Source organism: Hirundo rustica, chromosome 6, assembly GCF_015227805.2.
Source record: "Hirundo rustica isolate bHirRus1 chromosome 6, bHirRus1.pri.v3, whole genome shotgun sequence".
NCBI lineage: Eukaryota > Metazoa > Chordata > Aves > Passeriformes > Hirundinidae > Hirundo > Hirundo rustica.
Genome location: NC_053455.1, coordinates 33,430,390 through 33,446,917, shown reverse-complemented (window position 1 = coordinate 33,446,917; position 16,528 = coordinate 33,430,390). Strand labels below are relative to the sequence as shown.

Genomic DNA, 16,528 nt, shown 5'->3' with positions numbered 1-16,528 from the left:
GTCTGCGTGTGATTGCTTTGTGTGTCTCAGTGACATACAGTTGTTACAAAACTAAAATTCTTCTTATGAACTTTGAACAATCAGAGCATTCCTGCTACACTTACCATTGTGCTCTTTATAAAATACATTTTGTGTCTATGTTTTTAGGTTCTTCTACCATTAGTTGATCAATACTTTACAAATCACTGCCTCTACTTCCTGTCTTCTCCATCAAAAACCCTCAGTAGCAGTGGATATGCATCAAATAAGGAAAAGGAAATGGTAGCAAGGTAAGTAAAAAATTAAGATATCCACAGTAGGGTTTTATTCAGATAACTAAAGGTATCTTCTTAGACAACAAAGACAGTTCAAAAGCTTACTTTCCTCACCTAGAAAGTGGATATTTTATTCTGTACAAGAATGGCAGTAAGTGATTCCTCATCTTGTGATTCTTTATATACGTATATGTAAACATATATATATATTATATATACACATATACACACATACATACATATAATAATATAAACACAACTAAAGAGTTAAGCATATATCATAACTATTTTTTTTACAATCTGTAATTGTAGATTATGACATCAAAATGCTTATAAACTATTCTGTGAGCAGTGGAATTACTTAGTTTCTGACAGGGTTCTGTTTCATTGTTGGTGGCAGTTTCTGTTTGAAGCTCTTTCCACTTTTGGTTCATTTAAATGGTCTCAAATTTATTTAAATTTTCAGCTCCCAAAAAAGTGTTAAAAATACCATGAGACAGCTTTTTAGGGGGAAATATGGATTCTATGCAAAATTACTTCTACCCCTGCACAAGTACTACTGGAATTTAATAATTTTTGTATGTCTTTACTGTTTGGTTGAAATCAGCCATTTGACACAAAGTTATTCTAGAAAATTCTGTTAAAAATAATTGCTTTTTAATTTATAACATACTGTCTGTATAAAATATATATATTTCTCTTTTCTGCAATTAAAATAAAAAATAATATTATATAATATTTAATTGTGTTTTAACAATTACTGTAATTTAATAAGTTGCCAGGTTTTTTTCTTCCCCTTGAGGTGTGCTGCTGATTACTTTCTTTTGGAAATTTTGTATCATAGTATTTCAAGCTGTTTTACTCTCATGCTTTCTTAGTTTAGCTGCCAGTTTCTCAGATTTCTTTTACTTTCCTTCACTGAATTGATCAGAATTAACTGCTTTTTCCAGTGGAAAGTAGATATAAAATTTGAAAGTAAAGGTTACTTACCTGTTATTACATAAGATCAGGCCCAGGACTCAGCTTCCTAGATTCCATTCTTTAGTTTATCTCTCAACACATTTTTTTTCATTTCTTTAAATTATTATGAGCCTATTATTACCATTACCCTTGTTTCCATATTCTTTGTGGGTGGCAGTCCTTACAGAGAAGTTGTGTGTAAGTGTGGTAAGTCCCCAAGATTCTGCTTTACTCAGGTATTTACAGATATTTACAAACCTGCAAGATAGTCCTCCAGGAGCTGGGAAAGACAGTTCAGGCTTCAATTTCATACTTTCTCTCTGAATACTCCTGTTACTTCCCTAAAGTCCATCAGGTCTTAATGAAGGTAGGAGGATAAAAGTGGCTTTACAAGGCACCTGAGAAAGTTAGATGTCTAGCTCATGTATCTGCTAGTATAACTGCAGAATTATCTTATAATTCTTCTTGCATCCTTCACTGAGAGAAGTGACTATCTGCCATTTTCAGCTTATAGGAAGTATAGTGTCTCCTTACAATTGTGAAGATAATAAAAATCTGTGGTTAGTATGAGACCAGACCAAGTCCTAACATATATGCTTCATTTTCCTATGTCCTAATTCCATTTGTAAAGTATGGCCCAAAGGATATGCAAGTCTGTATAGCTGTCTTTGCTAAAGTAGCCCCTTTAATCTTTAGGGAGTTAGTGCTATATTCTCTTAATTATTCTCCTATTTTGATGGGTAGGTTAGATACGCAACTATCTAATGTACTTGCTAGAAGTTCTTTTAGTGTGTATATATTTAGGATTCATATTATCATCATCAGAGGGTAAACACAGATTTATTTATTTACAAAGGACATTCTTTGCCCAAATTATTTTAGTATTTTGATGTTATTTTAATAATTTTTTAAGGTATGAAGGTTTTTAACATTCATTTCCTGCAGAATGCTAAGTAAAACACTAAAATATTTCTCATTTTTTCTTGTTCTTACAAAAACATTTTCTTATTCAGAAATAATAGTCATAAAGAAAGACTCAGCCATATAGTATGCAATTGTTGAAAACCACTGTCAAAAGAAAGTTTTAGATTTCAAGACACTTCTGAAGTGGTGAACTATAGAAAATGAGATATTTCAGGAGCTTCAAAGTGTTACTCTACTTGATGCAGTTGACTGTTATCATGTATCACTCAAAGTACACTTTCCAGGAACTTTCTCATATTCCTACTGTTCTTTACCTCATATTCTAAATAAATCCTTCATCTTTATCTTATCTTGTTTTGCTCTCTCTGTTCTTCTCGACTTTAGCCTGTTCTGCAAACTAGCTGCTCTTGTTAGACATAGGATCTCACTTTTTGGTAAGTTGTTAAGAAAGAGCTTGATAAAAGTTAAAGAATACATAACCTTGTTTCTATGTTACCCAAAGATTTTTACAACTATAAGCAAAATTCAATTACTGCTACATAAGCTTCTAGTGAAATTAGTAAGGGCATTGGACATGGCTCTGAAGCTAACACTTCATAAAATACATAGAGTGTTGAAGCAGGAAAAAATAGCACATTGTCACATCTCCAGACCCCATGAAAAAAAATCAGTGCTTTGCAGTTACTTTTAGCTTTTCAAAAGTAATCTTACACTAATTATTTTGATTTCTGTCATCCAACTGTTGACTCCAATAGACTAATTTCTGAATAGATAAAAGGGGATGTAAAGAAAAATAATACACCTCCTACAAAGATATTGGTAAAAAAAAAAAAAAAAAAAATTAAAGAAATATAAGTATTACAGACACGAAGTTCAGAATGTTGCAAGTGGTGAAAATGTGTCCAAGCAGACATTAGTTATTCTGTTTAGCTCTTACATGGAAATGGACTTAAAAATTAAGTTAGTTCTAGAACCAGACTTAGCTCCCCCTCCAGTGACCTAAGGTGGGAGACATAGGTAAAGTCTTGCTTAAACTGTGCATCTCCAGTAAGGATATTTTTGGCTCATTAGATGATGTGATGTTTCCTGTGCTATTGTGCTCCCATAGTATCTCTTTCTAACCAGGTAGTGATTCTGCTACAATGGTGAACTGCCTGCACATCTTAGCTCAGTCTCTTGACACACGGTAAGTTTGCAACTTTTGTGCCAAGCAAACTACAAAGGTTTCCAGACCTTTTCAGAAGCAATTGGATTGTTTCTGTATTTTTTTAAAATTCTTTATTTCTAATCAATGACTTAGCAGCATCACCAATTCAGATATTGGCCTCTGTAGTAGCAAATTTTGTCTAAAGTGTTTCATCTACATTTTTCTGCTCGATGTCTGTCATTCAAACACTGAAAACACATGTCAACGTTTCCAAGTTCATTTGAAGACTTTATGAGGAGATATAAATGACATGATCATTGGAACCAAAAGTAGTGATACCTACAGATATTAAGAAAGTCTAGTGCATAGTGGAAAATTAGTCATTAGAAGTATGCAAAGTATATTAATACATAGGCATAGTTATATTTGCAAACTTTTACTGCTTATCATTGAAGTGATTGTGTAGATTAAAACAGAGACCAGAAAAGTTTTCTAATTTGAGCTGTTTTCTGGCCTGCTTAATACACAGCAGCCTGATAATGAACTTATTGTGAATTTTTGAACACTGGAATCTTCATTAAGGCATCACAGAAGCATGCAAAAAGTCAAGGAATGGGACTGTGATTCTGGTATTGCAGTTGCATTGTCTGGATTTAGGGTGCTTTGAAATATCCTGACTTAGCTAGTTACTGTGGCTCCCATAAAGCATAGTGATTGAGAGTTGGAGGGTTTTGAGCATATTTTATAGAGGAGATTTCTCATGACTTTCAACATTTACTGAAAAGGCATTATCTTATTCAAAAGCAAATCACAAAAACATAGAAAGGCAAGACTGTGTAATCAAGGTCTTTGTTGTTATTATTTTTTAATCAATACTCAAAGAAAATTGTTGCTTATGCTGCTATTCAGATGTGAGTGCCCTTTTCTGTTCATAATGTGGAGTTTCCTGTTAGGTGTGGGTATCTTCAAAGACTGACAGAATGTAACTAACATGTACATGTATCTCTATACAACTACTAAATAGCAAGGCAAACTTGATATTTTTTCTTTTTCTTTTTCTTTTTTTTTTTTCCCCAGAACTGTTATGAAATCAGGATCTGAGCTTGTTAAAGCAGGATTGCGTGCCTTTTTTGAAAATGCAGCTGAAGACTTGGAAAAAACTTCAGAAAATCTTAAACTAGGAAAATTTACTCATTCACGAACACAAATCAAAGGTGTTTCACAGAATATCAATTATACTACAGTAGCATTGTTACCAATCTTAACATCAATTTTTGAACATATTTCACAATATCACTTTGGAATAGATTTGCTTTGTAAGTATTCTGATCTTGACTTTTATTGTGTTATAATGCTACAGATGCTTTTAAGTAATGACTGTATGGATTCAGAGGATGAAATTCTGTTTTCAGTAACATGTACATTTCCAAAATTAATTCTGAAATCAGCAACACAGTATCTTATTTCTAGTAAATGTTCAAAAATAATACTCAATAAGCTTAAGGTTAATTATGTACAAAATTTCTCCAAACATTGAGAGGGAAATTAAAATATCCCTTGAAGTGCTGTCTTAACAAATGTGTGGATGAGGCTAGTTTTCTGTGCAAAATTTGTATTTCGTTATATTAAAGGAGATACCTGACTGTAAGTTGCCTGTGGATTTTTCCTTACATGGGAAAACCACTGTAGGTCTTTGAATTCAAATTTTCCCTGTTTTCAACATTGGTTAGCTTAAAAATACTGGAATGACTCCTTAAGATTCAGCAATATGCTGAATGGTCTTATTATGTTCTAATATTTTTCATGTCTATAATTATGTTCCACAATTTTGTATATATTTAGGTCCTAAGTAAAAGATGGATAACCATGAATATAATTTCTTTAAAAATATAGTGTACATTTAGATCATGTACCTAAAGATTAGACACACAGAATGACGTAGTTTAGCTTAAAAATGTACTCTGTGAGTGTGATAACCTGGAATATCTTATTAGCAAGTATCCGCTGTCCTCTTGGAATGTCTGATGATCTGGTAGGCTTTGGAATAAATGCAGATGATAGAGGAATTAGAGATACTGGAGGTAAATACCATGTGGAATATGTATGTATGTATGTATGTATACCACGTGGACAGTCAGGAATGTTCAGTGATAACATGTGCTAAAAGTTTTAGATACTGTTTAACAGGTTGCATAAAGCAGATGTTTGATATTTGAAAAGTAAACCTCAGCTGAATAAATACTGATAATGTATTTTTATTTTCCTCTAGTGGGTGATGTACAAGTTTCATGTTACAGAATTCTTTGTAGCCTCTATTCTCTTGGGACTGGGAAGAACATCTATGTTGAAAGGTATTAAGTGTAAAACTCATGCAAAATTTTTTCTTATTTACAAGCCTGTTGCTTAGGTAATAGAGCAGTTTGGATGAAAGATGAATTTGAAAGAGTGAGAGATGTTTAAAATTCACTTTCCCTTGAAAATAGTTGCCTATACTTTAGCATTCAATTCCACAGGGAAGAAAACCCTCAAGAGGAAGCAAATAACTACATCCTGCATATGGCAGTGTATCTGCACAGAGTCTATTTTTCCCATTAGAAAAGCTAATTTTTTCTTTGCGTTGCCATTATGTTCTCAAAGTTTTTCTACCACATATTGCTGTGATAAGTGGGATGAGTACTAAGAAGGAAGCATCTGTTTCACGCCCAAGCCTATACAGGGCTCTCAAAAGAGTTGTCCTGAGCATAAAATCCAGAGGATATGTAGAGTATTCTGACAACCATTAACTCTACAAAGGAAAACACTAATTACTTGTATTTTTAAAAAATACTAAGGTCTATAATTCCTTTAAGCATCTAGTTGCTATGCTATGTTTCAAGACCTTTCTTACAATAGAAGGTGGTCAAATCTGTATATGTTAGCTCAGAAAAGAGAATCCTAATTGCTTGTCTGTGTGTCACAAGACAGGAACCAAGGTAAGGATAACCTGTCTTCATACTTGTGAAAGTTTTAGGTTAAGCAATTTTCACTGCCCTTCTTATGATGAAAAGTTTAAGATCCATAGGGAGAGAGAGACTAAAGTGGAAGAAATTCGAGTCTGTAGTCTCATTAGGAGAGGCTTTGCCTAGTGTGAGGAATGCTGGTCTCCAGTTCCTTCCTTCCAGAATTTATTCAGAATTCTTTCATACAAAATAAAAGAGGTGGGTGGACAAATCTTTCCTCCCACTCTGCATGCATGCACATGTGTGCACAAGCTGTATGTTCTCATTCAGGCATTTATGCATCCATCTCTAATCACAAAGCTATACTCTTTTTCTTCTCTTTACAGGCTTCAAAATCCTAAATACTCCTTTACATAGATCTGATAAGAAAAATAGGAAGTGCCTTGCCCCTTATCTAACTAGCAATCAGGGTCTCCTCACAGGAAATGAAGCATGACTTTGTTTGAGCTGCCTGTCAATAAGAAAAGCTCACAGCGCAGGCCTCTGCTTGACTGGCAAAAGCTGAAAGCACTGGACAGTTTCCTTAAACATATCAATGCTAGCAGCATCACCTTTGCCTGCAGCAATTATCTTCTTGGATGGAAAAGTCATCAGATTAGACATATCCAAGGAAACTAATTATTCTCCTAAGGCTGTGTGAGAGGTTCTCAACGGTGAATTTCATTTAGTTTGTTTTTCACTAGTCTCAGGCTCCTAAATTACAGTTGTAGGCAGACATCAGCGTCTAGGTGGGAAGTAGGATTTCAAACACAATGCCCAATGTTTCAACAAAACTTAGAAGTGAGTGATTGAGCTGACTTGAACAGTTATTCAAATTAAGCAATGTTCAATTTCAGAATCAAATTGCAGGTTTTTCTCCTAGGGAATTTTGGCAGGGACATTAAGAAGTTTTACCTTTCATTGCAGAATGAGTCATAGTTCACTTTTCATAGATAAATATCTCTTTTTATGGCTGAAATAGTTCTTCTGGCTGCAGTAGCTTGGAACTAATCCTTGATTCAATTGCTGCTGCTGCCCTGTTGAGACAAACTTCACTGTCAAATGTTTTATACTTTTTACAAAGACTGTTTATCTTCTTTAGGATGTCGGAGATGCTTCCAGTTTTTCTGTGAACATTCCTTCCCTAAAAGTCTCCATGGTTCATAAATGCTGAGAACTGGATGCAAAATCCTGTAGCTCTGGATTACTTTGAGCCCTAATGCTCTACTGACTGGCTATCTTTCTTCATGGTGTTTCACTTCGTGCACTAATAGATGATCCTTGAAAAGATACCTTTCCCTCACACTTGCCAGGAGTCGCCTCCAGAGGCTAAGAGTTTCTGCCCTTTTCCCAATTCCTTTTGCAATGCTCACATCCCAGGACAGGGAATCCCAAATGCTTGGCTTCACTACCATCCAATTTCATATCATGGGCCACAATACCCCAGCATTGGAGCAGACAGGTCACAAGGGGCTCACCTGACTGATGGATGAAATCTATTCACACATCTCACAGCTCACCCAGGGATAGGGATCAGGTGATTATCTCTCACCCTGAGTGTTCCTCCTTGTGACGGTCCTACTTCCTCTTCCTCCCTCACTAAGCAAATTGATTTTCTCTGTCTTGTATTTTGTCTGCTGTGTAGGGGTTACTGCTACTGACACAGTTGTTTCCCTGGTTCAGCTGCAGTTTGAGTGGCCACAATGCATTGCTTTCCTCCTCCTCCCCCTGAAGGTGCTGTCTAGTATCAATCAGTGTTAAAAATATTAGCTAGAGCCGAGCATGTTGCATAACTTTGCAACTCCCTGGAACTGCCACAGCAGTTTTCCTTCAAATATTCTGCCACTTTATCAAGCACTCTAGTTCCTCTGGGGTGAACTTAAAAACCATCAGAGCAGAATCATCATTCGAAAGTTGGCTCATTGTCTTCCACCTTCCATACCACTTGGCTATCCACCCTTCTGGCAGACCTCTGAAATACTCTCCTAAACATCTCTTTTGTTACTCCATTGTGTGTAGCAAAGTGAGGGGACCCAGCAGACCAAGCAATAAGAGCAGGCTTTCCTGAACATCCTAGGGAAGTTCAAAATCCTCAAAAGCACTTGTAACAGGCCTAAAGGAGGATAAGGGGGTGAAAACTGGGGAAAATTATCCGCCCTCTTCTTCCCACAGGCTGGGTACAATTATTAATGGATTCCCTGAGGTAGTGCCCAAGGTAAGGGCAGAAGAGCAACGCTGGATACACATCCCAGATGACCTTCGTTGTCCTTGTTATCGTGTCCTAAGCTGATATTACACAGTGCAGCAACTAAGAAATCATGATACCTGAAAAATATCACCATGAGGAGCACATGTGGCATATATAGGAATGTATGTAGCATTAGTTACTGCAGTCACATGAATCGACCAAGCAACATTGTGATCAGTGGCTCTGGACCTAGCACAACAAATGCTTAGATCACCTTTGCTTCCTACCTGCTCTGTGGTCAGATCTGTTGTTCTCATCCTTTCCTGCCCTATGTTGAGTGCCAAATCAGGGTTGGTTTCAAAATGGTATTCCCTCAGTATTTCTCACGGAAACACTCCAAACCGTGTGCCACTTGCTCAGTCCCTCCTCCCCTGTCCCTGTGGTGGATGAAGAGAACTGGAGGCACTAAAGGTAAATATCATGGGTTATCATAAGAGCAATTTACTAGAAACTGCAACAAAATAAGGCAATGAGCAACAATAGTAGCAGTGGTGTACAAGAAAGAGGCAAACAATTCACAGGCAATTGCTCATCATCACACAGGACCCCTGACAATGTCTGACCCCTAAGGAACCCTGTCCCTGGCAAAGAACGTGAGGTGGCATAGAATAACCTCCGGGTTCTGTCCATGGTAAAAATTAACCCTGTCATGATCAGAACCAGAACATTGGTGGAGGTCGGGTTTTTTAAACTGTTTTTCTTGCACCATGGTGATCTCCGGTAGTTCTTTTCATGTGAGAAATTAATTTTTTCTAAGTAGTCAGATAGTTTCTAATGTTTAAGAAACATTTTAAAAGTCAGCTATAAATACTAATACTTCTTTTTATCATGTATGCTAGCCACTGAAAGACTGGTGAAACACTTTTCCTCCCAGATGACTTTTAGTGTCTCTCACATACAGGCAGCGTCCTGCACTTGGGGAGTGTTTAGCATCTCTTGCGGCAGCCATTCCAGTAGCATTCCTTGAACCTTCCCTCAACCATTACAATCCACTGTCTGTTTTCAACACAAAAAGTGCAAGAGAAAGAGCAAGTAAGTACTATTACTCAGCAAAAAGAAAAAAAGCTGTTCACTCCACTCCAACTAAATAATAGAAGTTGTGTAATGAAAAAGCCCTGAATGCACATCTCAGCAGAGAGCTCCTGCTACTGATGTTTTATTGCTTGCCATTTTAGCCTTGCTTTACTTTGTTGAGACTCTGCCAATAATGTTCTCTTTCTCCTAATATTTTTTGATATATTTCTGAACATGATGTTTGAATACTGTTCTAAAGAGGCATCCTTATATGTAATATTTAAATCTTAGTCGTTCATCTACATATCTACATTACAAAAATTTTTGGCAAAATACCTTTGTGTTCATGTAGCAAAATGCAAGAGGTATAATATCTGATTTAGGTGAACAGGAAAATAATTTCTATGGTTTAAAGTGGTTAAAGTGATTCAAAGCAGCTTGGTATAGGGAACTTCCAGCAGAACATGATTAATTCCATGAAACCTTGATGAAAAAGGGACCTTGACAAGTTGGAGAGATGGGCAGAGAAGAACTGCCTGAAATTCAACAAAGGCAAATGTAGGGTCCTGCACCTGGGGAAGACTAACTCCATGAACCAGTCCAGGCTGGGAGCTGATCTGCTGGGAAGCAGCTCTGTGGAGAAAGATCTGGGGGTACTGGTGGACAGCAAACTGTCCCTGAGCCAGCAGTGTGTGCTTGTGGCCAAGAAGGCCAGTGGGATCCTGAGCTGTGTTAGGAAGAGGGAGGGGATTCTGTCCCTCTACTCAGCCCTGGTGAGGCCTGACCTGGAGTGCTGAGTGCAGTTCTGGGCTCCTCAGGATGAGAGACAGGGAGCTACCAGAGCAGGTCTGGTGGAGGGCAACAAAGATGATGAGGAGACTGGAGCATCCTTCTCATAAGCAAAGGCTGAGGGAGCTGGGCCTGTTCAGAAAGAGAAGACTGGGGGGGACCCCATCAAATCATACAAAATATCTAAAGGGAGGATGTCAAGCGGATGGAGCCAGGCTCTCCTCAGTGGTGACTAGCAATATGAAAATTAACACAAAAATTGTGAATGATGATGAACACAATATCCAGAGTGTAACCAATATGAATATAAGCTTTCTGTTATGCATTTTTACATAACTCAGCAGATAATTGCAGGACATCTTAGGTTAAAGCCATAGCTTTATGGCAGCTATTGTTTACATTATTACTTTACGCACATAATCTGCACATAAGACACAATTTATGAAAGGAAATATCCATGCATACCCCAAAGTGTTGCTATAGTCTTGCCTGTCCAAGATGATGAAGGAAAAAAATCTGAGCCATTTGTGTTGAAACATAGATATTCTCTTTCATTTTGCTAATTAATCTTTTGGTTTTTTATCCTTACTTGCAGTTTTAGGTATGCCTGATACAGTAGAAGAAATGTGTCCAGAGATCCCTCAGCTGGAAAGACTAATAAAGGAAATAAATGATTTAGCAGAGTCTGGAGCAAGGTATACTGAAATGCCTCATGTAATTGAGGTGATCTTACCCATGCTATGCAACTATTTATCCTACTGGTGGGAAAGAGGGTCTGAGAGTGTTCCTCAAAGTGCTGGGCCTTGCTGTACAATGATAACATCTGAGCATCTGAGCATCGTTCTTGGAAACATTCTAAAAATCATTAACAACAATCTGGGAATAGATGAAGCATCCTGGATGAAAAGAATTGCAGGTACTGTAAATATTTTTTGAACAGTAATTGTACTAATAACATTTAATTACTTTGCTACACTTTACCTTATTGCCCAGTGATAACAAAAAATTATAACTGGAATGATCAAGACAGAAAGATAAATAAAAGATAAGTAACAATAAGAGAAATATGTTTATATTTTATTATTAGTTATATGCATGCATTGTAGAATCACTGTAAGTAGAAAGCTTTCTATTCACCATAAGAGATTTTCAAAATCTCCTCTATGCATTGTGTAAGATGTGTTTAATTTGGAGTTGTGAATTCCACTGATTTTTAAGACACCTGAGTTTTTCAGTAGAGGGTATAAGTGCTGTGAATTCTGTTCATGAAATATCAGGGAAAAATGGAAAGAAAGTGTAAATGGTGTAGTAATTTCAGGAGTAACCCAAGTTCAAAATTAGTTGGTTTGCCTGAATAAATGTGTGAACTATTAAATAAGCTGAAAGTTTTTTCAAAATATCACATAATATATAGTACCTATCCTGTAAAGAAGTTTACCATATGCAAATTTTATCATTCATATTATACAATGTAAGAATATAATGTGCAATAACATGGTTCAAGAAAATCTATGTAAAGGTAATAATTTCCTGCTAAATTTGAATAACCAGAACGTATTACTACTGTGTTTTTTGGTATTTTAATTGCCGAAAGGTCTGTAATAATAACAAAGATTCCATTAAAATTTAGTAAGAAATTTGCTGCTTACTTATAGAGAGTGTTTCCTGCAGTTTTGTACTGATTGTTCATCTACATAAGGTAATAATATTCTCATGTTGTTCTTGCAAGAGTTTTTGACTTGGGTAGTTTGCACTTTATTGCTACTGCTTGTGCAAAATTGATCTATGACCTTGAATTACTTATTAATTCTCCGTACTTTAAGTTGTCCAAGGCAATATAGGTAAAGTAATTCTTTCAGAACACTATTTAATGGTGGTTTTCTGACATATAAAATATACCATCCCAGACACAAAAAAACCCAAACAAAGCAAAAAGGATTTTTGTGAGGACTTTGTGTCTCAATCCTTACTTTGCTTAAGTTCTTAGTTAGAGACATAGGGCTTGCCAAAACCAAGATAGTTTAATTTATATAAGAATGAAATACAATCCAAATCCATAGTCTTTTAATCTCTCAATGCACAGTTTTTATAAAGCTATGTTCATAGGTCTATCAATAATTTTATGGTGCAGAAATTTATGAAGCCCCATAACCTTTACTGTTTCTTCAACTTCAGCATTCACGTTAATACAATGAAAAACACCAGTTATACATTAACCATAGAATTATCTATGTTTTCATGTATAGTTTATGCTCAACCCATCATCAGCAAAGCCAGACCTGATCTTCTCAGATCTCACTTTATTCCAACACTGGATAAATTGAAGAAAAAAGCTATGAAGATAGTGATGGAAGAGGAGCAACTGAAAGCAGACAGTAAAAATGACACCCAAGAAGCTGAGCTACTCATTCTTGATGAGTTTGCTGTACTTTGTAGAGACCTTTATGCCTTCTATCCAATGCTGATACGTTATGTAGACAACAACAGGTAAAAAACCCTAATGATTAAACTCATATTCATTACTTAATGTAATAATTCTGTAATAAATCATGCAATCTATGATTAATCAGGAGGAACAGAGTTCACTTAATGTTAGGGTGAGAATCAGATTTTAAGATTCTTAAATCTTAATCCTGAATAATTTAAGATTCTTAAAGGATGCTGTACCTTGAACTCCCACATTTTGCTCGGATGCAAATTCCTAGATTAACTACGAAAATGTCACCTGATATATTAAATAGAGACCATTATGTTAAACTGTCTTTTTAAAATTATTATTTTAAATTTCTCTTATTTTTGTAATTAGAGCTAATTGGCTAAAGAAACCAGATGCAGATTCTGATGAGCTCTTTCGAATGGTTGCTGAAGTTTTTATCCTGTGGTGCAAATCACATGTAAGATAAAATGTACACTTTTCCTTTCATTTCATTCTGTCTTTAAATATAAATGTGGTTCATGCAGATGAGTTAAACTTCTGGTGATTTTTTTTTTTTCTTTAGAATTTCAAAAGAGAAGAACAAAATTTTGTGATTCAGAATGAAATCAACAATTTGGCATTTTTAACAGGAGACACCAAGAGCAAGATGTCTAAAGTAAGTTAATAAAAAATTGTGGATCAGGTAAATCCACACTATGTGTTTAAAATGTTGAAAGAAGGCTCTGGAAATCTACTCAGGTTGCAGCTGCTCTGCTTTTAGAACAAAAATAATTTTTCTTCTTGATGACAGACGTGACAACTACTATGCAAAATATAGTCTATGTACCTTAGACTTACATACTAAATGTCTGCAAACACTCAAAGACACAAGATTAAAATAAAAGTCTTAATTTGAAAAAGTTGCATATATAAGAAAATAGGGGCTGTATTATAAAAAACTGGTTATTGAGCATTCAGGAAAGAAAAAGGTAGATTATTTTATAAATGCAAGTGAAGAAACATTGCCTCATGATTTTCATGTGAATGTCAGTCTGTATTGTTCTATCAGCTCTGCTGGAGCACTGCTCTCCTTGCGTATACTTCTTTATTTATATATATATATATAGTGTTATACATGTACACCATTTTTGTGATTTCTTATCAATTACTACATTAATTTCTTTTTTTCTAATTTTCAATATGACAAGGTGCTGATATGATGGCTTCAAAGTACATCTTGTTACCTGTATAATATTGTCAAGGTAATTGTCAAAGGTTGCTTTGACCTTAGCTGAGGAAACTGGCTTACTCAGATAAAGCCAGATGAAGTCTATTTCCAGTTTAGTGTTGGTAAATACAGTGAAGAAACTCTTTCTTATATTCATATTTATAATGAACTTGGAGTAATCCAGTTCTGAAGGTGTTGCAGAGAAGCAGCATTTAAAGTTTTTCATTTCACTGTATTTTGGTTACCTGTAACCTAGCTACTGCAAGTCCAACTTCAAACAGTAGAGAAGCAGATAAAATGTGCCGTTAATTATATTTAAAAATGTGTTTTAAAATGTATTTAAAACCCAAGGGTTTTTTCCTTGTTTTTTTCTTATGAATTTTTAAGTTTTGAAACCTGAATAAACCAAACCCTGGAATTTTTACAAGCAAAAATAGCATATTATCTGCTGATCATTATTGCATGACTAGCACTTAAAACCAAGTCCAACTTTTTAAATAATTCTGTATTTGGAGATAAGGAAATTGTTAACCTGTTTTCTTATTGTCAAGACACAGCTTATCAAAATTGTTTGATAGAATTGGAATGTCTGTATCATCCTTATTAACAAGATAAGTAGTGGGCACACCCAGGCTATTTGAGGAGCAATTGCACAATATAACAGAGTATAATATGTAGGTCTATGCTTTTATCATATGGCAATTATTGCGCACACATTTATTATGTGTATTTTAACATTTATACATTACAACTGGCCTGAGGAGACAAAAAAATAGGTGTAAATAGGTGTACTTCCTTTTTTTAGACATCATAGATTAGAAAGAGTATATTTAATATAGATTGTGTCCCACTGCAGTACTGATAACAGGATAATATGAAGTAAAGTGTTACTGTCATATTGTTGTCAGTCTGGCATGGCAGGAATAAAAGACAAGTGTTTACAAAATGAGGAATAGGTAGGTCTCATACTGCTCTGATTTAGATAAAATCACAGGAATTTAAAATCAAGAATCTCTGTTACCCAAATCTGATTTTGAGATTATATTTTCAAATGCCTGTTGTATATATTTAAGTGTACAGATATACTTTATATGAATAAATGTGTGAATATACCTGTAACAGAGATGTAGAGGCACACGTAAATGCATTTTTATTCTGATGGGTATACAGTACAGAGAGATTCTGGGTTTTTTTGTATGCGTATAATTTTTTGTAAGCATTAATGTCAACTTAGGGTGTTTCAGGACACTGTGCAAGGTTATTGCTAATAAAAGAAGAAAGAAGATACTGTATTGTTCATGACTGAATATTTTATTAATATGGTACTGTAACAGCAGGCATTTAGGTATTTGTTTCATGACCATTTAAATACCGTGATGAAATATATGAAGCGTCTTTTAGAAGGGTTGTATTTGTTTTCTATATATCCTTTCTAAGCAGGAAATTTCTAATATTTCATAAGATAAAATGTAAGTGGGTCTAAACCCAGAACATCCAATAAATGATAGATATATCTCTGTTTGTTTTTCGGGTCTTTTTTTTAAGACTGCATAGGTTAAAAGAAACAAGAAATTCTTTAAGAAACTGTATTTCAGGGGTTTTTTTTGCAGGTTTGATATTTATTTCTATCCTTAGACATTGATCAGGAGAGGACATTACATTAGGGAACATTATAATTTCTTGTTTTAATAATATTTATCTCAAAAAGTAGCATGTTAAGAGAATAATTAGCCCTTTCCTCTCTATCACTTATTCCTCTTCATTCACATTATTCCTAGTGGAAGCAATTCTTATCCAGTATTTATCAAGCATGAGAAAGTATAGAAAACTGAATATGAACATTAGCTATTGACAGTGGGCCCAAGGCAGAACTCTTGGGGTCTCCTAAAGGTGTAAGGCCTCAGGCTGGTCTCAGACTGCTTTAGGTAACAGAGGCAGAGACTGTGTTTCTCTGGATACAAAACATTGGAATGCTATCAGAGTGTAAATGTAGTATATCGTGTACAGAAGGTTCTATATCCATACGTGCCATTTGGAAGGAGAGAAACAAGCAGAGGAGGAAGGAGTAGTATTATGTTACTTAATTCGTAGCTAGTTGGTAAAAAATTATTCATCATTATAATCAAGAAATTTATTAAGCACCCATTGTACTTTTATTATATCATATTAACTTTGTTAATAGTTTTTCAAATAAATGTATTAACAGCTGAGAATTTAATTTTTCTTTTCTAAAAATATGGCAGCAGAATGCTCGGAGGGGAATGGTAAGTTAGAGTACTTTCAGTCTGAGAGAGACTGGTAACTTAGATCACATTAAAATACCAGATTTGTGATGAAAGTGTTGAAATGGAGAATTTAAACATTCAACTCCACTAGTCTGTTATTTTGGACCCCTTTATAGGCTTATTGATAAAACAGCCTTACGGTTAAGAGGAAATGATGTCCTATTGTGATTTTCAGTTAACTGGAATAGAAGACTAAATGCATACATTCACATGTACATAATAACTGTGTAATATTTATGTGGGCAATTTTTCTGTGTCAGTTTTGGAATCTAAATGAATGTGTGG

At 35.1% G+C, this 16,528-nt stretch overlaps 1 protein-coding gene across 13 annotated transcripts in view; it reads left to right on the top strand.

Annotated features, from left to right (window-relative positions):
- The window catches only part of RYR3 (ryanodine receptor 3), a 194,929-nt gene that overhangs the window by 134,439 nt on the left and 43,962 nt on the right, over positions 1-16,528 (top strand). For all 13 annotated transcript variants that reach the window (XM_040067396.2, XM_040067397.2, XM_058420965.1 and 10 more), the window contains exons 60-69: positions 148-269; positions 2,523-2,572; positions 3,264-3,324; positions 4,363-4,601; positions 5,555-5,636; positions 9,413-9,543; positions 10,910-11,230; positions 12,561-12,801; positions 13,121-13,208; positions 13,314-13,406. In XM_040067396.2, the coding sequence (XP_039923330.1) occupies positions 148-269; positions 2,523-2,572; positions 3,264-3,324; positions 4,363-4,601; positions 5,555-5,636; positions 9,413-9,543; positions 10,910-11,230; positions 12,561-12,801; positions 13,121-13,208; positions 13,314-13,406 (1,428 nt within the window). The remainder of the gene's footprint in view (positions 1-147; positions 270-2,522; positions 2,573-3,263; positions 3,325-4,362; positions 4,602-5,554; positions 5,637-9,412; positions 9,544-10,909; positions 11,231-12,560; positions 12,802-13,120; positions 13,209-13,313; positions 13,407-16,528) is intronic.